Raw genomic sequence first — 23,979 nt, 5'->3', positions numbered from 1 at the left:
CAAAAATAGAACACCCTGATGACCTAGCTATCAACGTCTGGGTATATACCTGAAGGAAATGAAAACAGCAGATGAAGGAGACACATACACTCTCATATAGATTAAGCACTATTTACAATAACCAGTATATAGAATAAACATGGGTGTCCATGGATGAATGAATGATTGAAGAAAATGTAATGTATGTACACAATGGATTATTATTTAGCCATAAAATAATGAAATACTAACATTTGCAGCAAAATGGATGGAACTAGAGATTATTATTTTAAATGAAATAAGCCATACATGGAAAAAGACATCATGTTATTTCTCACTTGAGAGATTCATATATATATATATTACACATATATAATATAATGCATCATATATAATGTATTACATAGAGAGTCTGTATGAATTTAAAACAGTGGTTACTGGATGCTAATAAGAGTAGGAGGAGAGAAATTGTGGGAAGTTTGATAATAGGTACCAAAATGCAATCAGGTGAAGGTAAGGAGTGTGTTCTGCAGCACTATCTGGTAACTACAAATCATGAAAACATCTTTTGTATGAATAACTAGAACAAAGAAGCTGTTTCCAAACACTAAGAAAAATAATGAAGTAAGAAGTCTAATTACCTGGAATGACCAGTTTACAATGTGTATATGTGTATATGTGGCATAGCGGCTAAAGCTGCCTCCTGGTGCGCTGGCATCCCATATGGATTCCAATTTGAGTCCCAGCTGCTCCACATCCAATCCAGCTCTCTGCTATGGCCAGGGAAAGCAGTAGAGGATGGCTCAAGTCTGTGGGAGACCCAACAGAAGCTCCTAGCTCCTGACTTTGGAACGGTGTAGCTCCAACCATTATGGCCAACTGGGGAGTGAAGCGTATGGAAGACCTCGCTCTATTTCTCTCTCTCTCTCTCTCTCTCTCTCTGCCTCTCTTTCTCTCTCTGTGCAATTCTGACTTTCAAATAAATAAATAAATCTTTTAAGAAAATAGCACACTATACCCCATAAAAATGTGCAACTGTACATACTAATCGAAAAAGTAATTCCTTTTAAAAATTTGTATATATGAAATACATGAATTGTGCACCCTTTTAATAAACTTTTAAAAATTTATTTTAAAATTTAATAGGTAAGTAAATATTCAATGTAATATTGGAGTACTATGTGGTGTTTGATATTTGTACACATTGTGCAATATCCAATCAGGGTAAGTTGTTTATTTTCTCAAATGCTTAACATTTGTTTAAGGTGAAAACATTCTTTAAATTTTGTAAAACTTTTTCATGGAAATGAAATCCTAACTAACTTGGTTTTAGCATCACACACCAAATAAATGTATCAAGTTTTATCAAGTTTTCAATTAAAATAATTTAAATTGGTCTTAATTATTTTATTTTTAAATTTTTAAAAAAATGTTTTATTTATGTATTTGACAGGTAGAGTTACAGACAGTGAGGGCTATCCTCACTGTGGTCCACTGCCTTCCCAGACCACAGCAGAGAGCTGGACTGGAAGAGGAGCAACCGGAACTAGAACCAGGTGCCCATGTGGAATGCTGGCACCACAGGCGGAGGATTAACCCACTGTGCCACAGCGCTGGCCCTAAAATTGCTTTTAAAACAAATTGGTAGCATTTGGATCCTTGGCAAAGGTTCAGTTTTCACTTTTGGGAGACTCGAACTGTTAGATATATCAGAGGTAAAGACATTCTGACATTCTGACATGCAAAAGAGTCTGTGCAAGACTCTCAGTTGAGAACCTGAGCCTGTGTGATAGCCTCACAGAGGCCACAGCGTATGCGGTGGAGCAATCAGGGGGACGTGTACAAGGAGCTACCATCACAGGTATAATGGGTTATGACTGAACATATGACACAGGGTCTTGTAGGCTCTTGCTGGTCTAGAAGAACTGAAGATTCTATTATGAGCAAAATGAGGATCCATTTGAGAGTAGCATGCCCTGACTTAATCTGTAAAAGAACTACTGTGGCTATTGATTCTAGGGCTAGACAAGGTGGAACATAGAATACCAACTAGGAAGTAATTGCAATAATCTATGGTAGAAATGGTGGGATTTGGGCCAGGACAGATCATGGGCAATGATGAGAAACAGATTATGGACATATTTTTCAAGTAGAACTAATGGTGGTTTCCTGATCGATAGACTATGGAAAAAGAGAGGAGTCAAAAATAAAGACTTGAGGATCTCTAATACAAGCGATTGAGAAGAGAGAACTGCTCAATGTAAGGGATACCACTGGCTATCACTGAAACCACCAGATCAATATCTGTACCCTTTGTGCTTGCTTTAGTACCAACAGGTTCCTCTATCAGCTGTGCATAGCTATCCATTCCTTTTGTTTTACCCATTTTTCAGTTGATTTTTCTTGTTGTGATAATTTTGTTAAGATTTCTGTATTGATGCTAGAAGTCAATATGCTGTCTTGAATTGAAAGTCTGATTATATCTATTTAAAATGCAATTGATTGTGTTGGTAGATATGCAAATATGTAAACCCGACAAACTTGATACAGATTACAGTCTCAAGTGAATATTTTATAATTGTGCATTTTATAGTATGTAAATCATATTTCAATAAAGCTGATTAAAATAATCCAGAAATATAGATTACAGGCTTAATAGGGTAATTATTATTAGACCCTCATGGTATTGCCTTCTTCAGTAAAAATAATTTGAGTTGAAAATAAGCTTAGTAAGATAATTATCTTTTTCTGACTTCTTAAAAAGGCAAATGAAGAGTATCACAAAGCTCTCCTCTCTCTGAGAATTAATAAGAACTTTCTGAGGCTTGCACAAGGCTAGTAACTGACAGTTTAGATGGTACATGGCCAGTCATCTGAAGCAACACTCAATTTCCAAGGCAACACAACCCAATACAGTGTTTGGATTCAGGCAGGTAACACTGAATTACTTATGGGAAAACACACCTTATTGAATTAAATTTGAAGATTTTTCACTGTGTATCAATAGAAAACAATTTCCATTAGTCAAAGTTTACCCAATTTCCACAAAAATTAAATATCTTCCATGAGTTCCCCTCTACCCCTCCGCCGTGGAAATGTAAATTTAGAAATGCTTCATTTATCCACCAGAGGAGAAACAATTTGAAACGACTGTAGATAGCGCTGAGGGTGGGCAGGCTGCAGGAGAGGTGCTCCCAGGTCATGGGTAGAGTGGGAGTCGCTCGGGCATTTTGGAGGGTGCTTTGACCATATCAAAACCTCGTCTGCTCGGACCTTCGACTCTCGGCCCTGCTGACCACTCACACGCGTGCTCTGAGGCGTCCTTGTATGAGGACCACTGCTCAGGCGCAGGTGTCATCCAAGTGTCCACCAGGCAGAGACTGCCCACAGGGATCCTGACCCACTCCCACTCTGCAGTGCTGGGCAGGTGTGAAGAATTGACGCCAGGAAGTGGGAGGCCACGCGTGGTGATGTAAGTCAAAAAACGAAAGTCGAGGAACAATGTGGGTAGGAGGATCCCGGTTGTCCGGCAGCAAGCAGCCCGCTGCCCCGTGTTTCTTGTCTTACATGTGTTTTCCCTGCAAATGCACAGCCAGCCAGATGCACACCAAATGATGAATAAGAGAGAGCGGGCAAGGCAGATTAGAGGCTGAGGGCCAATGGGTCATTTTATGTGTCTGGTTTAAAATCTTACACAAGCCTAAGTTATTTTTATAATAAATCAAATCAAATACAGACTTTCTAAAAGCCTATGTGCAGCCCAGGGTCCTCTGAGCATGATTTCCCCGATGGGAAGACGCCCTTGGGGTCCGGGGCTGGACAACGAGGCTCCCGGGGGACAGCACAGGGGTCCTGAGCTCTGCAGTCCGGACTCTTGCTCTGCTCCACACAGGGGTGACCTCGGAGGAGACCCTTCTGCAGTGTGAGTCCCCCCTCTCACCAGGGAAACACACGTCCCCCTGGGTGTGGAACGTGTGGAGTTCTCACAGCACAAGAGGCCTCCCAAGTTGGGGAGGATCCAGAAGGGCAGCAGTTTAGGGGTCAGAGACCTGACTGTGGTGCTTGCCGTTTTCCATCATGATACTGGTGTGTGGCCTGCACCCCACCGGAAGGCCCACAGGGGCTGTTTGCTCCATTGTTCCCGCCTTCTCCACCACAGGCATGGAGCGATGCAGCCGCTGCTTCTCTCACCAGGGTGGGTTGTCAGAGTCCTCAGCCACATGCCAGACCTTCCGACATTGGAAGCTACTGCTTGGATTTTACTTGAGTCCTTTTCTCCCTCAGATCCTTGTCACTTGCCTCAGCCTTAACTATGCGCTCTCCCCAATACCCTGAGGGCCTGGGTCCCTTCCCTTGGTCCTGCCCTCAACCTGTGCTGGCCCTGCAAACTCCCCACCCTGCTCCCAAAGAGACGGGCATCTGTTGAGGCTACTATTTAAAAACAGCAGACTCTTTGAGTCCAGGATCACCCACAGCAACAAGCATGGTGAGGACTGGGTCAGTGGTGGGGTAATTGGGGAGGAGAGGGTGGCCGGGGCAGATACTGGCTGGGCTCTCCTAGGAGGCTTGTGCAGATTTAGGGGTGGCAGAAGTCCCTTCCCTTGCCCACTCTCCTCTGCCGTTGGCTGGGCCGTGGCCATGGCTGTCCTTTTGAGAGGACTCAGATGGGTCAGTTGGTAGTCAGGGTGGTCTCAAAGGTACCTAGGGTGCAAAACACTTGCATGCTATCTCCAGCAAGAACAGACCTCCTCCTTCCTTCAGAATCTCCAAACTTACCATGAGAACAACAAGGGAGCTCTTCCTGATCTTACAGCTTATTGTGAAAACAACCACCCATCCCACCCTTAGGGATGGCCCTTTGTTTCATCGTGAACAGGCCAGACAGGATGGAAAAATGGAAATCAGGTCTTTTGATGAGTTTTGTCCCTACCTGGTAACTGAATGCCAGTCTGTCAAGTTTTTTCCCTTGAAATTGTCCTTTTCATTTTGTCTATTATAAATCCATTCTTTCACATTCATAACCCAGTCAGTATGATTGGATCAAAGCTGATGCTTTCACAAGGAATGGAGGCAATAACTCAGATCCAACCAGGTACAATATGGCATCCTAATTTGAAGATATCAGAACTAAAATTGAGAAAAACAAGGGAGAGAACAACCTTTCATGGTAGCATATCAACTCCTCAATCATCATTAGCCAACAGTCCCCAGAACCTCCCAGTTGCTCTATAATCTAGGTTCAATTGGATTTCTTCTAATTACTATCGAAAAACCACAATAGATACAAATGACTCACTTGTCAAATAATTTTTGCAAAGACTAAAAACACACACACACACACAATTTGGAAGATTCAGAACTCTTCTTATAAAGTGAGTTTCAAATTATTTCATCCAAATATATTTAACCAAGAAAAGTCATGAAACAACAGTTGATATCTTCTAGAGCACTGTTCTACATATCTCTTTCATAAAAATTATGCTAATTTTAAATGACCTTTTTAGTTTAACCAATAACAAGACAAATTTATAGAGTAGAGATTGTATTATTTCTTATTTAGATCTTTAGTAAAGCTTCCTGTGAAACTATCTAAGCTTTGACAAGATGGAGGATAAAGATTGGATAGCATGTATTAAAATATGATTAAATAGGATGCATAAATTCTCATGTTCTACATCACAGTGGGATAACTACAGTTCATGACAGGTTATTATATATTTTACAAAGAACTGAGAGAGAAGAGTGCTAAAATTCCCAACACAAAAGAATGATAATTGTTGAGGAGATAGAAATGCAAATTGCCATTATTTGATCATTATGCATTGTATACATGTACAAAATTATCACACGGTGCCCTGTAATTAATAGTTATGTATAATCGCTATATGTCAGTTTAAAAATGCAGATTTAATTTTCACACAGTTTTTAAGCACAAGCTAAATATATGTAGTAGACCAAAAATTATCCAGAATTTTTATTTCTTCTAAGTTAATCTTGGCATTTTTTCATTTTTGAAAAAGCTTGAGTCATTTAATCTAACTTGCCAAAGTTATTGACAACTTGTTGTTTTATAGACATTCTCTTATTTTTCCTTTTGTGTCTATGAGACCTGAAATGATGCCCTCTGTTTTAACATTGTTATTAGCCATTTTATGTGTTCTTTTTTTCTAGCATTAATTTCAGTAGTCTTTTTAAGAAGTTATGTCTTGATTTCTTTAGTTTTCCATATCATTTTAAGTGACAGTTGTATTATTAAGCTATTGAACTTACTCTTATTTTGTGTATTTCACCTCTTCTCCTTTGGGTTAAATTTGTTCTTCCACATTCTAAGTTCTTGAAGGGAAGCAAAGATTATTGATTTTGAGACAGGATATGAATGATACTCACAAGATCAAGTCCCTACATACCCAACCACATAGTCATCTCCTACCTCTAACGTATCCATCTCTAGTCACAATGAGAAAATAAGGCAGGCTGGGGTTAAAATGGAGTTGCTTGAGCTAACTGCATATTGTTCTGCTTCTGTACAAAATGGCTGGGCTTGCAAAATGCTTTTATGAGATAATTGAACTTTAGTTGAACCTGTAGCATGTGATAATTATTTTAGGAGCTATGTTAAGTTTTTGGGAACCATAAAAGCAGAAGTTGACCGAAAATGTACCCAACCTATGTCCTGATGACCCCGTATTTGTGCTTGCTCAAGTACTTTGTTCCTTTACCCTGTAAAAACCCTTTACCTTGTGATTTTTTGTAATGCTGTGGAGATATGCTAATGTTCTGGTTTTAAGCCTTAAATACTCTGGGCAATTGATGGTCGGGGTCGTTCTCTCTGCACTGCTTTGTGGTGTTACTGAGACGGCCCATCTGCGCAGATGTAATAAACTTCCTCATGCTCTTTGCATCGATTGGAGTGGAATTCGTGCATCTGGGGTCGTTCGGATCGTGAGACACCTTTCGGGGTCTTACAACAGAACTCTCCACTCCACCCCAAACCAATCAGGAGCAAGGAATGACAAGCTCTAATGCAAAAGATTCCCTGCTGTCCCATGGGCATGCCTCGAATTGCCCAGTACCATGGCTATATGAGTTTCCTGTGGAGGTGATAGTGAGCGATGCCACCATCTTCAGTGTGTTGCATGCAAAAGAAACAAATGCACCATCACAGAAATCCATGCCTAGTGCACACTGAAATACTGTTTTTCAAGGGGAATAAGCCAGAGACCAACGGTGTATCCATACCTCTGCAACTTAACAAAAACACCTGTCCAACTCACATTGCAGACCCTAATGGTGGAACCTCTTCCCACCTTGCTGTCTCCCTTGTACTACAGTATAAGCCCCCAAATAACATTGTCTGGGTTGAAAGTTGACTGCTGGTCAATTTATATTACAAGTAGTTCAAGGACCTTGAGGCAATATTAATCTACCCCATTTTTCTCTTCTAATATAAGAATGCAATTCTACACATTTATATAAAATCACTGTTTATTTGTGTCAATGTTTCATGTTCATTTAGCTCAAAATAATTTAATGTTTAATAAGGAAACAGTTAATTCCTCCTTAAGAATTTATTTCGACCCATCTGTTATTTTAATTGACAAATATATGGGTGATTTTCCAAGGTTATTTTTTTTTGATGTTTTAGAATTAAATCTGTTCCAACATATAATTTGATTTGTATGATTTCTCTAATTAACTATATTAAGGGTTTTTTTTTTTTTTGGTCCAAAATATAATCTATCTTGTGGAATTTCTACATACACTGGAGGGCTACTCTTACATGGTGTGTTTTTAAATGTTAATTAAGTCAAATTGAATGAGAATGCTGATTAGGCCATTCAAATGCTGCTTTTGTGTGTGTTTTGTCATTTACTGATTTTTTTCCAGTTATGGAGCATGGAAGTATCCCAAATATAATTTGCACATTGTTTTGTTTCTCCTTTCAGTTCCAATATTTTTTTGTCATGCACTTGGAAGTCCTATTGTAAAATACAGTCTCATTTAGAATTGATATGTCTTTATCATTACATACTGTCCTTCTTTATCTCTGATAATTTTCCTTGTTATGAAGGCTACTTCAATTTTCTGTCAATGAGTATTTTTGCATGGCACATCTTTCTCCACTCCCTACTTTAAATCTTTCTGCGCCTTTAAACTTAATTTGTTTTTCTTAGCAGCCCATAGTAGTGAAGGACTTCTGAAAATTTACCTGCTAAAAAAACTAGGAAGTTTCAAGAAAGGTCAGTTTCTGGGAAACTGCAACTTAGCAGATAACAGGGAATAGCAGTTTGGAAACCCCCCTTGTGCAATGGTTAAGATAAGTAAAACTGATGTGTACTGAGATAAGCAGAACTGCTGTATACTAAGATAAGTGAAATTACTGTAAACAAAAACCCCCTTCCCCTTTGTAATCACTTGCTTAAGATAACTTTGTGGTTTTTGCCTTTAAATACTGCCTGTAACCCTTGTCCAGTACCTCACTCTCTCAGGAGGGAGGGGTCCATTTTGCGCAAAACGTAAATAAACCGCCTCTTGCTGTTTGCATCGCCGGTGTCCAGAGTCTGAATTTCTGGGTCCCCAGGGTGCTACCAAGGACCCCGCCAGCTTTGGGTCTTTCAGTAGGATTTTGCCTTGTTTTATATTTTACTTAATCTACCTATCTCTGTCATTTGATTGGTGCATGGAGACTTTACAGTAATTATTGTAATGAAGAAGTTAGAACTTAACACTTTTTTGGATGTTTTCTATATGCTCTGCTTTTATTTATTTTATCCTATTTTGCTACATCCATAGAGTAATTTAACATTTTTCTGTTTACATTTCATTCCATTTTTGTTTAATTATTGATAACTTTTTTAAAAATTTAAATTCTTATTTTAAAGTTAGTGACATATTATATATATATATATATATATATCTTGATAAAGGTGTACTGTAAGTACTATTATAGTGATGCACATATAGTCATTCTTAAAATGACACAATATTCCTCATTTTTTTACCCTTTGTTACTGTTGCTTAGATTTTCTCTGTCTATGCCAGAAGTACACAGTACATTGCTATTACTTTCAGTTATACTTCTAGATCAAGAAAATAAATATTATTTTATCATAATTTGTTTAGTGTTCAGTGTTTGTGTGTATAAATTCAAATTCTGTGTAGTATAATATTCTTCCACGTAAAAATAATCTTGCCGGCGCCGCGGCTCAACAGGCTAATCCTCCGCCTTGCGGCGCCGGCACACCGGGTTCTAGTCCCAGTTGGGGCACTGATCCTGTCCCGGTTGCCCCTCTTCCAGGCCAGCTCTCTGCTGTGGCCAGGGAGTGCAGTGGAGGATGGCCCAAGTGTTTGGGCTCTGCACCCCATGGGAGACCAGGATAAGCACCTGGCTCCTGCCATCGGAACAGCGCGGTGCGCTGGCCACAGCGGGCTACCGCGGCGGCCATTGGAGGGTGAACCAACGGCAAAGGAAGACCTTTCTCTCTGTCTCTCTCTCTCTCTCACTGTCCACTCTGCCTGTCAAAAAATAAAAAAAATAAAATAAAATAAAATAAAATAAAATAAAATAATCTTCCTTTAAAATTTTGTAGTATAAATCTAAGGTTAATTATCAATTTTGTTTTATAAAGTCCATCTTTCAGATCTATTTTTAAAATCATAGTTTTGCTAAATGAAGAATTCTAGCAGAATTTTGATTGTTTTTAGTACTTTAATCAGTGACTCCAATGACTTATGCTAGCATAGTTTCTGACAAGAAGTCAGCTGCCTTTTTTACTACTGTATCAGTCCTTGAAACACATCTTTCATTTTCAGACAGATTGGGGACATATTTGTCTTTTCTTTTTAGGTATTTAAACAAATATCTTATGGCCAGATGGGTGTGTGGGTTTCATTCTCTTAGTGATCTCTTAGCTTGATGATATTGTCATTTGCTCTTGGGATAGGATAAAAGCAGGATTCAGCAAACGCAGTCCCTCCTGACCTGAAGTGTCTCCACCTACTGTCCCAAGACAATCAGAAGCTGGGAGCAGCAAGACTCGAACCACAAAAGACCCCCCCCCCCAACCTCCCTGTTAGGGACTTCCTCAATGGGCATGCTTGCCAAGAATATCCCAGAGTGACCCACATGTGACCTTCTTGTGTAGCAGTCAGTAGTGAACAAACTACTAGTCGTGACCTACTATTTTGAACATATCATGGGTGAAAAATACAACACCACCAGAACAGAACATTGAGCTGGATGCAAATCAATATTTTCCATGGTGAGGAACACTAGCCAGAACTGCAGGCCAGGGGCAGATCAAAGTGCCATGTGTGACAGAGGAACCACTGTGACTCCTCAACCCCATAAAAGCATCTGCACAGCTCCCAGCAGAGACCCATTTGGTAGAACCTCTTTCTGCCATGCTGTCTCTGCAAGTATTGGTCCCCAATAAACCTTTCCCAGCTTGTACATTGATCTCTTGTCAATTTGCAAGTGAGCCAAAATCTCCCAGGGTTGCTAACAGTCATTAAAAATCAGGCATTTGTTTCTGCAAATATTTCTTCCTTGTGCTGTCTTTTTCTTTCTTTTTGGGATTTCAACTGTTCATATATTAGAATATTTGCTGTTTTTTTTCATAGCTCTTATGAATTCTGTTCTTTTTTATTTTTTGTTCACTCTTGGTTATCTCTAAGTTTTTCTAAGTTTTACCTATCTCCAAGATCACTAATTCTTCCCACAGCTGTTCTGGGCCTTACTAAGGAGCTATCTTGAAAGCATTCCTTACTCTTGACAATGTGTTTATTTTGTTTAGTTTATAACATTTGTATTTGTTTCCTTCTTATAGTTTCCATCTCTCTGATGAAATTTCACATTTGAACTTGCACACTTCCAGGATAACCTTTAACATAACAAAGTGATATTAATGCCCTTGTTTTTCCAAAGTATATGTCATATTTGAATCTGGTGTTGTGAACTAATGTGTTACCATACTGTGGTTTATTCTTTCCTTTGCATGGGCTCTGTAATTTCTTATTGGCTGCTGAACATTTTCTCTGACACTAGAAATCAAGATACACAGCATACTGCTTAGAAATGAATGCATCTTAACTTCAGCTATGCCCTTAATGTGGTGAGTTATTTAAAGACTAGCTTGTCCAGGAAGCTTTCTGAAGCTTTATTTCATTCTCAGCTCTGTATCTTAACTTTCAGTGGCAGATCAGATATGGTTTAAAGACTTTTTTTTTTTTGCAACTTACAAAAATATTCTGGTATGACTTGTTACTCACCATGGTTAGACTGATGACCTAGACTGGGAATGTGCTGTTTCTCTGACATATCACCAGTCTACTGGGTCCTTTGGGCTTGACAGTTGATTTCATATGCTTCTGGTACTTCCACACCTATAGTTATGTGTCTTTGCTCCCCCCAGAGACAGACTATTTTATCTGTCTGCTTCTCTCAGTGCAATGGTGTGCAGGCCAGCCGCACCAGTCCAACGGAACCTAAGGGAGGGAGAGGGACTGAAAATAGGGACAAGAGATCGCAGAGAATGGAGCCAAGACAACAAGGCTGATCAAGACTCGTTTATTCCAATGTCTCGGTGGTATTTATACATAACCAGCACAAAGAAGCACAAAAGATAACAGCATATGAAAGCAACTTATCGGATCTCTGGTAACACAGATAATTTTAACAGAATGTTCTTGATTAACATCCTCCTTCAGGATGGGGGTATGTGACTTTCTTATCCCAAGAACGCCACAAGCCAAGACTGGCCTTGATTTGTCCAAGGGCTGCCTACACAATGGGTTTCCACCAGTTTTCTAAGTAAGTGTGTCCATCTTTATCTCCATTTCCTCCGCAGATTTTTGTCTTTGGTTTATAGCTGAGATGGGGGACAACTTCCTGAGTAGAGCTCCAAACCCCTCTCCCCAGGCTTTTACCACAAGGGACTGGTGTTCCAATTTTACTACATTTTTGAGTGTGTCAGAGTGTCTAGTGAAGTCTGAATGTTAAAATCCCATTTATCTTTTTTTTAAGATTTATTTATTTATTCTAGAAGCAGAATTACAGACAGAGAGAGGGAGACAGAGAGAAGTCTTCCATCCACTGATTTACTCCCCAAATGGCCGCGATGTTCAGAGCTGGTCCAATCCACAGCCAGGAGCAGGGAATGTCATGCAGATCTTCCACACAGGTACAGTGGCCCAAGCACTTGGGCCATCTTCCACTGCTTTCCCAGGCCATAAGCAGAGAGCTGGATTGGAAAAGGAGCAGCTGGGAGATGAACTGCTGCCAGTATGTGATGCTAGTGCCACATAGGAAGGCTTAGCCTACCATGCCACAGCACTGGCCCCAACCCCATTTATCTTAACAGGAGGAAAAATAGGGGCTAGACTAAACTAGATCTTTGTTAGCTAGATACTGAATTTAATTGTCTGATTTCTTATAAAGTGCTTTCCTCATGGATGCCACTGATAACACATTCTTGAAAGACATGGAGAAAAAGGTATTCTACTACACTGTTGGTTGAAATGTAAAGTAGCTCAACAATTATGAAAGAAAGGATGGGCCGGCGCCATGGCTTAACAGGCTAATCCTCTGCCTTGCGGCGTCAGCACACCAGGTTCTAGTCCCGGTTAGGGCGCCGGATTCTATCCCGGTTGCCCCTCTTCCAGGCCAGCTCTCTGCTATGGCCCGGGAAGGCAGTGGAGGATGGCCCAAGTGCTTGGGCCCTGAACCCGCATGGGAGACCGGGAGAAGCGCATGGCTCCTGGCTTTGGATCAGCGTGATGCGCTGGCCGCAGCGGCCATTAGATGGTGAACCAACGGCAAAAAGGAAGACCTTTCTCTCTGTCTCTCTCTCTCACTATCCACTCTGCCTGTCAAAATAATAATAATAATAATAATAATAATAATAATAATAGAAAGGATGGAGCTTTTTCAAAAATCTGAAAATTGATCTGCCATATGAGCCAGTCAGCCCACTGCTGAAAATTTATCCAAAGGAAATCAAATAAGCATATGAAAGTAATCTATACCTCCATGTTTGCGGCAGCTCAATTCACAATCGCTAAGATACGGAATAAGCAAAGATGTCCATCAACTAATGACTACATAAAGGAAATGGGGTGCATATACATGATAGAATATTACTCTGTCATAAAAAGAATGAAATCCATGGGGCTGGCTCTGTGGCATAGTTGGCAAAGCAGCTACTTGCTGTGCTGGCATCCCATATGGGTGCCAGTTTGGATCCCAGCTGCTCCAGTCCTGATCCAGCTCTCTGATATGGCCTGAGAAAGCAGCAGAAGATGGCCCAAGTCCTTGGGCCCCTGCACCCTGCCCCCCCCACCCTGCTACTGCGGGAGACCCAGAAGAGCTCCTGGCTCCTGGTTTCAGATTGGTGCAGCTCCAGCCATTGCGCCCAATTGGGGAATGAACCAATGGAGGAAAGATCGCTCTCTCTCTCTGCCTCTTCTCTTTCTGTGCAACTCTGACTTTCAAATAAGTACATAATTCTTTTTAAAAAATGAAATCTTGTCTTTGAAAGAAATGGGTGCAATAGGAAATCATTATGCTTAGTGACATAAGCCAGACTCAGAAAGACAAATATTATATATGTCCTTTGATTTGCAACTAATATATATAGTATACAAAAATGCAATGACTAGGGCAGAAATTGACATCTTGAGATTTGATTGTTGTTTATAGCTCTTGTCTACACTCGTGTGAAATGGTAGTCTTTCTATTTTCTACTTGCTGACAAATTCTTTAATTAGTGGAGGATTAAGCCTGTCTATAAAGCAAATCAAAGTATGTTATTGTAATTTTTTTTTTAAAAAAAGAAAAGAAAGCAAGAAAGGGATAAGGATGGTAGGGAGTATCATTATGGGCTTAAAATTGCATATGTGTATATATATGAAATACATGAAATCTGTTTTCTTTATATAAAAGAAAATAAATTTTAAAAAGAGTTAAAATTAAAGCTTTAATTAGTGCATTTTTGTCTTGTATTTTGAAGTCTTAAATTGTAATGCCTCTAGTTTTGTTTTTCTTTCCAAAGTGATTTGGGTTATTTGGGAGCCTAGGTAATTTCATATAAATTTTAGATTTTTTTCTAATTTTGTAAAAAATTTCATGTGAAGTTCATTAAGTATTACTTTGAATCTGTATATCTTTTTGGATACCTTAATAACATTTATCTTCTCAACATACAAATATGAGGTATCTTTCATTAAAAAAATAGCAAAGAACAACTTCTAGGACCTTAGGCATGTTCATAACCTAAATAGTCATTGGGCTGATAGGAGCTATGCAAAAATCAGTGTATCATGTTATAAAGAATTTTATTTCTGATTTTGTATAAAGAGCTTGTTAAGTATTAAGCAAGGACTGTGACCACCCTAGTTCTCTAAGAGCACTTCAGCATGCTTAGTTGCTTGTCATCTGTCTCACAATGGATGATCTAATCACTCAAAATACACACATATTTTTAAACAGTCTTTTTTAAAAATTGCTAATTAAAAGATGAATTGTAGAAAGCTAATTCTTTGTCCTTTACTGAAAAGAAAGAACTCTTTCCAATGCTTTTCAAAAAGATCACAAAGGTATATCTTGATATATAATTCACCATAATGATAAAGGAAGGACAGATACTTAACACTTGAAAGAAATGAATTCAGGGTTGCTGGATTGGAACAAAATTTTGAATAAGATATTGTGCTGCATTTAGTTGCTCTTTCCCATTGAGGAACAAATGTGCACTTCCAATTAATAATTATAGTAGCCATCTCAGTACTTTTTAGATAAAAACTCTCCCCTACTTAACAAATTCACTGAGATAAAATGAATTCTGTTCAGGGCTGAATGCTACATAAAGAGGAGTTGAATTGATTATAACACAGAAATAGCATGTTTCAGAAACCATTTTTGTTTATTATAATTTCAAAGAGTAAGCTTTTTGTAAAAACTTAAATTACTTAGGTTAATATGCTGGGTGAGGGAGGGAATTAGGAAAAAATAAATTTGAAAAAATAATAATTTTAAGTTATTCATATTTACAGTTTTAAAAAATGTTTGATTACTTTGACACATTTGTAGAGTTTAATGTTTTATAAAAATTAAGCAGTCAATGCATGAGTAAAATTTATTAGGTATCAGACAGTGAGTTAGTGACATTATAGGCACTATCCCATTTATGTAGGAGGTGCAATATTAATATAAATTAACAAGAAACTTGTTATGACAATGGAGCAATAACTTGGACAATAAGTAGGTTGGAAGATAGAGCTTGAGAATATCAGCATGTTTTAGATGCTTAACGAATTTATTTTTCTATTTACATAAAAATATAAATTTGGGGAAAATTTTATGCATAAATAACTTGATAAATTCTCATTTTGAATAAATAATGAACCTATATGCCTAACTTTCATACAAGTAATATTTAAACAAATAAGTACTTGATTTAAACCATGTTGTCTTTTTAAAAGTGAAATAAATCAGATCTATTCCAGTTTCCTGCTAATGCATATCCTGGTAGGCATTTCATGATGCCTCAGTTAACTGAACTCCTGCCACCCATGTCGGAGACTTGTATTTAATTCCTGTCTCCTGATTTCAGCCTGGTTAACCCAAACTGTTGTAGGTATTTTGGGGGAGAGAACCAGCTTAAGGAAGGTCTCTGTGTCTGTCTCTACCTGTTTGTGTCTCTCTTTCAATAAATATACAATTAAATTATAATATATTTAAATTGAGACATAAATGTTTATTGTAGATGTAATTTTATTTAAATAATGAGCTTCGCAATCTAGCTAATGAATTATTTTGTTTTGTAAAATATAATTGTTAACTTAATTTAAATTATATCAGTTATCTTATTTTAAAAAAATGTGGATATTTAGGCAACATATGCATAGCATGGCAGTTTTCATGTCTTCAATAATCATATTAATGCATAAAGTTCATCCACCATTTGTTAGTCTATTAGTAAATGTGCAACATTTTAACGTATATTGTTAATGGTTTTTGTTATCACCATTTAATTTCTAAAACTATATAAACTCAAAACTTGAAATATGTCTAACATAAAACAGGAAATTGCTTTAACAATAAAGTAGACATGCTGTGTGAGTAGGAGAACAAAAAGATTGTTAAAGATATATTCAAATTGATTTACAGATACACTAGGCTTAGTCATCCTGTCCAAGTCAAGAAAGAAATTGTATACAGACATTTTCCTCTCTCTTTCTTTTTTTTTTTTTTCCTGACAAGCAGAGTTAGACAGTGAGAGAGAGAGAGAGAGATAGAGAGAGAGAGAGAAAGGTCTTCCTTTTTCCGTTGGTTCACTCCCCAATTGGCTGCTAGGTCCAGCGTGTTGTGCCGATCCGAAGCCAGGAGCCAGGAGACCTCCTGGTCTCCCGTGCAGGTGTAGGGCCCAGGTGTAGGGCCATCCTCCACTGCACTCCCGGGCCACAGCAGAGAGCTGGACTGGAAGAGGAGCAACTGGGACAGAATCCGGCAACCCAACTGGACTAAAACCTGGGGTGCCCACGCCACAGGTGGAGGATTAGCCTAGTGAGCCATGGCGCCGACCCCCTCTCTTTCAATCCCTTGGATATCAGAAGCATTCTATATTTTGGTATATACATTTTTCCTAATTTTCCCCCTTTATTTAATTAGCAATTGAGATTGAGAAAAATGCCTGAAAGTTCATGTAGAAAAACAAAATGAATATAATTTTAATTTCCTAATAAAATTAATGAAATCATATCAGCATGTTAACCAAAATTTCATACTTCTAGATTATCCAATAAAATAATGAAATAGAAAATGAAATAATATGTGATCCAATGTTATCTCCCAGAGCCTGGAAGTAATGCTAGTTTCAGGGAAAAGTATAGGTCTTGAAGCCAAAAGACTTAAGTTTGAGAAATGTTTTTGTCACTCTGGTTTTCCTTACTGATGAGTTTTAATTTGTCTTCTTATTTATATACTCATGGAACTCATCATCCAGTACCTTTGTAATAGTTGCCTACAGCTGCTCAGGAACTTGGAAGTGTGTTAGTCTGGTGGTGGAACACAGGACTATTCTGATGGCTACATGTGCAAAATGCATTTGCAAATTAAAAATGGGACTGTGGTGCCTCGCCCAAGACCATCTGCCCACGAACAGACGGGTCTTCCCATGGAGGAAGCTGCAGAGCTGCCCTAGGATGACGCCGAAGCTCCCGAGGTGGCAGCAGCGTTGCAGGAGATACGATACGAGTATCACGTCTTATATTCCTGTAGCTTCCAAGTGCCTGTGCTGTACTTCAGGGCGAGCTTTTTAGACGGGCGGCCTTTGACCCTGGAGGACATTTGGGAAGGAGTCCACGAGTGCTACAGGACGCGGCTGCTGCAGGGGCCATGGGACACCATCACCCAGCAGGAGCATTCAATACTTGGCCAACCCTTTTTTGTACTTCATCCTTGCAGGACAAATGAATTCATGACTCTGGTGTTAAAGAATCCTCAGAAAATCAATAGGAACATCAACTACATCACCTCGTGGCTGAGCATCGTGGGGCCGGTGGTGGGGCTGAACCTACCTCTGAGTTACGCCCAGGCCGCCTCTCAGGACATGTGACATGTGGACATGAAGGTCAGAAGAGAAACCTGGGCCTCGTGCTGTGCTCCAAGCTCACAGAGTGTCTGCTACGCTCGCATATGTCCTGCCAGCACACCGCACACTGCACTGGCTCTCAGCTTCACTGGGCTGGCCACTGGCGTGTTTGTCAGTTTTCCAGTCAGTGCCCAGCTCCACCCCTTAGGAAGCACTTACCTTTGTCATCAAAGTAGCCCTTGCTACAAATCAATAGAAGTAGGGAAAAAAAATGAATCTAACTGTGCAATCCTCAGAAGACTGACATCATTAGGGCACTCGCAGGTCATGGTTTTCTGGGCCACTTCACATCCCATTTCCTAATGTGGATAATGGTGGAGAAATGTCTTTGTGTTATCATTGTAATGGACAATGTATGAAAATTAAAAGAGGATTTATATAGCTCTAAAAATTAGTTGCCTATAGCTAATGAGAAGAAATATGTAAAACAATACACAAAAGGGACACACAAAAAGGGAGCTCGTTTATGATATTGTACAAATGAGTTAATAAGGCCAGCGCCGCGGCTCAATAGGCTAATCCTCCGCCTGCAGCACCGATACACCGGGTTCTAGTCCTGGTCGGGGCGCCGGATTCTGTTCCGGTAGCCCCTCTTCCAGGCCTGCTCTCTACTGTGGCCCGGGAGTGCAGTGGAGGATGGCCCAAGTGCTTGGGCCCTGCACCCCATGGACCAGGAGAAGCACCTGGTTCCTGCCTTCGGATCAGCGCGGTACGCTGGCAGCAGCGCGCCAGCTGTGGCGGCCATTGGAGGGTGAACCAATGGCAAAAGGAAGATCTTTCTCTCTGTCTCTCTCTCACTGTCCACTCTGCCTGTCCAAAAAAAAAAAAAAAAAAAAAAAAAAAAAAAAAAAAACAACAACAACAACAAAAAATGAGTTAACAAAACTTTTCTTGTACTTATAGTTAATTCATTGTTTGGGGTGGGTGTTTGATCTATCATTTCAGATATTGGTTAGGATGTTCAAAGCTCACATATAAGTCCCTGGGTTCTCTCTGTAGCTCCAGCTCTTTACTGTAGGTTTCCACTAATGCAGACCTTGGGGAGCAGTAGTGATGGCTCAAGGTATTGGGTTCCTGCCTCTCTTTTGAAAGACATGGTTTAAGTTCCGTTATCCTGGCTTTGGTGCAGACACTATGGTCATTTGTGGAGTGAACTAGTGAGTAGTAGCTCTCTTTCCCTGTCTCTCCGACTCTGCTTTCAAACAAATATAAAATAAGTCTGTTTAAAAAACAAAAGGAATGGTTATAAATTCAGCTAGTGAACAGTTCCCTATAAGTAATGCCTGCATAATAATTAGCTTTTATATTGCACTAATGGGAAAATGGTAAGATGGGATGACTTAATATTCCTACAATATTTCACATTAGTTGAGGATAGACTCAGCAAATGAAATAAAACTAGAAGTACTTAAAAAAGATTTTAAATGGGGACATCCCTAGAGAAAATTGGAAAAGAGTGTGCATTTTTGAAGTATAGGTTCTGTTGTGTTTTTAAAGTATTTTTCTCAAATCCAAGATGGCTAAATAGGGGAAAGATGTGGTGATTTTCAGAAAGGGAAGATAACAGAAGAAAAGTAGAGCGACTGAATTACCAGGGGACAATTTGGGAGAAGTTTGCCATGGAAATTCTAGAGCATTCTACAGAATACACCATGCAGCAGTGTAGACAGCACAAACACAGCAGCAAGCAGGGACAACACTGTGACTCCTGCAGCAGGGAGCAGGATCAGATGTCATGGTCTTGGAGCAAAGTGAGAGGACTCTGTGGCAACCCAAATCACTGGTGACATTGTCTGAGGGAGAACCTTGAGACCACACTGATTTTGAAGACAGCCTGGAGTACTAATGGGGGACAGGGTGCCCACCTGGCCCCAAGGAGGAATAGCACATTACTATCTGCCTATCCCCCAACAAGGTACACAGAAACAAGCAGGGAAGAAGCATTATCTTAACAAAGTGAGCCGAGGTTGCTGCAGCTCATGGGCAGGTGATACTAGGGAATTTCATTGGTGGGATAATTCCTAATCCCTGCTGACTATGAGTCTGGCCTACAATGTAGGCAAGGGGTTTCACCAATGCTACTCAATACAGTTCTGGTAGTAATAGCCAAAGTCATAAGTTATGAGACAAAAAAATAAAGGATACACATTGGAAAGGAGGAATTTCAAATATCTTTGTTGGCAGTTTTGATTTTATATATATATATATATATATATATATATATGGATAGCAAAAAAAATGTATAGGAATGAAATGGATATCTCATGATAAGAGTGTCATTATTAGTCCTTCTTTATACTCTTGTGAAAGTATGGCCTTCCCACTTTTTACTTTTTTATTATTATGGTTAGTGCTGTATTAAGCCAGTGATTACATAGTTTATTAAAAATATATCTTTGCAAAAATTAGTGAAAAGAAAAAAGGGAAGGATGTAAGGAGTCTGGGAGAGGGAGATGTGAATGGAAGAATTATGATTATCTTCTAGAACTGTCCCTATGAAATATCTGATATACATTATCTTTACATTAACAAAAATTTTTTAAAAATCAATAAATAAACTATTTTTCTGTTTTAGTTTATTTTTGTGTTGCTATAATACCATATCTGAGACCTGGTTTTTTAAAAGTAAAAGTGGTTCATTTTGGCTCACAGTTTCAGATGCTGAAACGTTAATGGCTGGGCCACCATATCTGTCAAGAGCCTCATTACCTCACACTGGGCTACAACCTCTACAGGTTCCACACCCTCTCAGTACTATTGCACTGATGACCAATGTACAATATATGAAGCTCCATGGGCCAAAACTGATAACCTATTGATGTATCTTCAGAAAATAATATTAAATAGTATTAAAAAGGAAAAAAATCTTTGCTATTATAAAACACAGCACTAGCACCTAAATATATGGATGCAAATCCATCAGTATTTCAAGATATTTGGTTTCTATGAGGAAGAAGATAGCCAATTTTGTTTTAGAAACCTATCTGCAAGGGCATAAAAATTGTGGAGCTTTACTATTTGATCTTATTTATTTTTATGCTTAATCTGAAGTCAGTGAAGTTAGAAGACATATAGGGAAACTGAATTTAATTCAACATTTATTTATCACCTATTGAATACTGTGCATTGCATTGCAACTGGTTATTAGGGGTCCAAAGATTAAACTGTATGGTCAGGGACCAGTTTTGCCACATAATCGATGAAACTGCAGCCTGCAATGCTAGATTTCCATATGGGCACTGGTTCAAGTCCCAGCTGCTCCACTTGCAATCCAGCTCCCTGCTAATGCACCTGGGAAAGTTTCCGAGATCAGATGAGATCCGGTATGTTCACTATGGTATAGCCATAGATAGTGGGAAAGCATTGGAAGATGTCCCAAGTCCTTGGGCTCCAGCACTCATATGGGAGACCCAGAGGAAGCTCCTGGATCCTAACTTCACTCTTGCCCAGCCCTGACCACTGTGGCCATTTGGGGAGTGAATCAGAAGATGGAAGTTTCTCTCCCTCTTGCTCTCTCTCTCTCTTTCTAACTCTGCCTTTCAAGTCAGTAAATATTAAAAAAAAAAAAAACAAAAAAACAAAAAAAACATATGGTCAATATCAAGACACAGTAGAGAAAATGTGGAGAATCATTCAAGTTGCCATTGTGTCATTGACATTTAATGTTATCTTCAAAATCATGCAGATGTTTAACCAATACATGGTTTATAGAATGAGGCAGAGGATGATTGTAAATGATGAAGCGGTCATGGTAAGTAGAAAACTGACATTGGAAAACTCAGTAACACCTAAAGAATGGAAAGAGGCAACCAGGTAAAGATCTAAGAAAAATACAGAGCTGGATGATCAGCAGCCTTCATTCAGTAACAATCATAGATTCCAGAAAAAGAAGGGTAGTTAACAGGTGAAGAGAATGTTATGAGAGGAGGTCTCAGAGGCAGACAGGGATCATGCTTCGCACAACCTTGGAGGCTAATGAGAGGTGTTTGGGTTTTATTCTACATGCAAATGTAAAAATGAATGGGGTGAATGGGGGTCAAAGCTTAAGTGTTCATTAGAAAGCATTCAATACTAAGGAAAATACGTGTTGTGAGAAGTGTGGAAGCTGGGGAATCAGATGAGAAAGACACGTGGCTTTTAGCCTACCGTACTGGTCAGGACAGCAGAGTTTCTCCTGTGTTTATGAATACCTCATTGGCTCACAAGTAGGCTTTCTTGTTCACTCACAAGTCATTTCTATCGCGGTCTGCCTTGGGTCTCTACTATATACTGTCAACATCCACCAGCTAGGCTCAAGTCTGATGAAGCATCCATGCATAGGGACATTATCACTATGTCACTGTTTCATGCATATGGCATAGCTATTTTTAAAGTTTCTTCTAAGAAAGATTTGATGTTTATCACTACCAAAAAAGTACTAACTATGTTAGGTGTGTTAATTGGACTGACAGTGGTAATTATTTCTCAAAATATATCAAATGATCACATTGTATAACTTAAGTAAATGTAATTTTTATTGTGATTTTTTTTTCCAACGAAGCTTAAAAATTCATTCTTAAGTTGCAGAGAAAGTACAGCTTTATTGCCAGGGATTTTTTTCTGCACATAAAATACCCTTTGATGGTCAAAGCTGACAGTACATTTTGTTATTTTTGTCCTCTCTGAGTTCTTTATTGGTGCTAACTCACATGCACTGAAATTTCTTGATAGTAAAGTAAAGGTAACGTGATATCAAAGCAATAGGAGAGCGTTCAACTGACTTGTCTTAGATGTACATTGTCATTTGCTGTTGAAAGTATCACTCTTGGTAGTAGTTCCTTTGCCAGCAGAGCAGATAGAATTGCCCTAAATCTTTGACTCCTTCACTTCTAGTGTTTGTTATGAAAAAGAATCATTATTTAAAATATTCAGCTGTGAGAAGTAAAAAATTAAGAAATGGAACAAAACCAAGTAGGTTTGTGAGGATAATACTCATTGCTTTTATTTATCTTTTGGTATATTATAAGTTAATGAGCTGTACAATGTGAGTATAGTCACAAATTATTTAATTGGGGTAGTGTCCCATAGTTCACCTTGGTCCAAAAAGGTTAAAGCATAACTCTGGAAAGATGACTGATGTAGGATAATGTGTTTGAGCCTTTTACATAAAACATCATAGAAGTACTAACAATCTCACTAGTCACTGAAATATATTACTTGATGACACAAAGAAGTTATTAAGTAAGTTATCATATTCTGAATCTTGGTGCATTAATTCTATTACAACAAGCAATCATATCTTTTCTCCAAAAAGATAAATAACAAATAAAGTAGAAATCATTACTTAATTCAGTGTTTTACTTACATGAAAATTTAAAATTAATTATGCAAAAAGAAAGTAAGGAAATCACATTTGTTAAACAATAATAGAATACAAACTTTAAATCTGAAACTTTTATTTCTACTTAATAGATTGTCAATAAATAATTAGTAATTAGTTGATTCTGTGGGCTTAATTGTATATGTGTAAAAAAAACCCAAATAGTTATAGAAGCTAAAGGATATTTCTGATGAAGCTAAACTATGTACAAGTGTTGATTCCAAATCTATTTAGCTCTTGACCCACCCAACTTTCTATTGTAAAGTTATGTATCACATGAAGTCTGTGCAACTATTAAAAAGAATATAGGACAAAGAGAGGGAAAGTTGTGTAATTCCTGTGCTTTTCTTCCAGTTACTGTGCATTACTTAAATTGAATCGCTAGCTTCATTATTTTTGTGGGTCTTTTATACAGAAATAACTTAGAAGTGAGACCATTGCACTAGTTACGAAGTAATGCTTGCAATACTATTTTTGTTGAGGCTATGGATTGTGTGAATTAGTTCCAGCTTCCCAAATGAATAAATTTCCATGTAATATAATACTTCTGCTATCTTTTCTTCCAGGGAGGTGCCCAGTGTTTCAACTCCTGCTAGTTTAAAACTATGTAAGTGATCTGCACTAGGATTTTCATTCTCAAAGCAAGCAAACCTTACCTAACCAAAATGAACTTCTTCATTTGCTGAAACCCCTGGAGAATAGAAATAAAATGGATGGAAGGAATGATTTGATATTTTGACATACCACTTTACCCAAGACCCAAAATGACTTAAGATCTGACAGGAAATAAAACCATTTTGAAAAGTTGGATAATGAGACAAAATTGAATCAGATGATAAAACTTACAGGAAGTAACAACTTCTGTAAATGGCCATTTATCAAAATCAACTGACTAAGTTTAATGATCAAGTCTAGGATACAAATAAAAAATACCAGTAAATAACAGAAAAATATTCTTATGCAATAAAGCATAATTTTTGGAAATAATTT

General features: G+C 38.5%; 1 protein-coding gene across 1 annotated transcript; it reads left to right on the top strand.

Moving 5' to 3' along the window:
* The first annotated feature begins 4,617 nt into the window (after positions 1-4,617).
* Positions 4,618-17,595, top strand: LOC133762195 (ubiquitin-like-conjugating enzyme ATG10). Its single transcript, XM_062195226.1, has 2 exons — positions 4,618-4,647; positions 17,181-17,595. Exons 1-2 carry the CDS (start codon positions 4,618-4,620, stop codon positions 17,592-17,594), a joined length of 444 nt encoding a protein of 147 aa, XP_062051210.1. The 3' UTR covers position 17,595.
* Positions 17,596-23,979: the final 6,384 nt, after the last annotated feature.

The sequence above is a fragment of the Lepus europaeus genome, chromosome 1 (genome assembly GCF_033115175.1).
Source record: "Lepus europaeus isolate LE1 chromosome 1, mLepTim1.pri, whole genome shotgun sequence".
NCBI classification, from domain to species: domain Eukaryota; kingdom Metazoa; phylum Chordata; class Mammalia; order Lagomorpha; family Leporidae; genus Lepus; species Lepus europaeus.
This window is presented reverse-complemented; position numbering and strand designations above follow the sequence as displayed.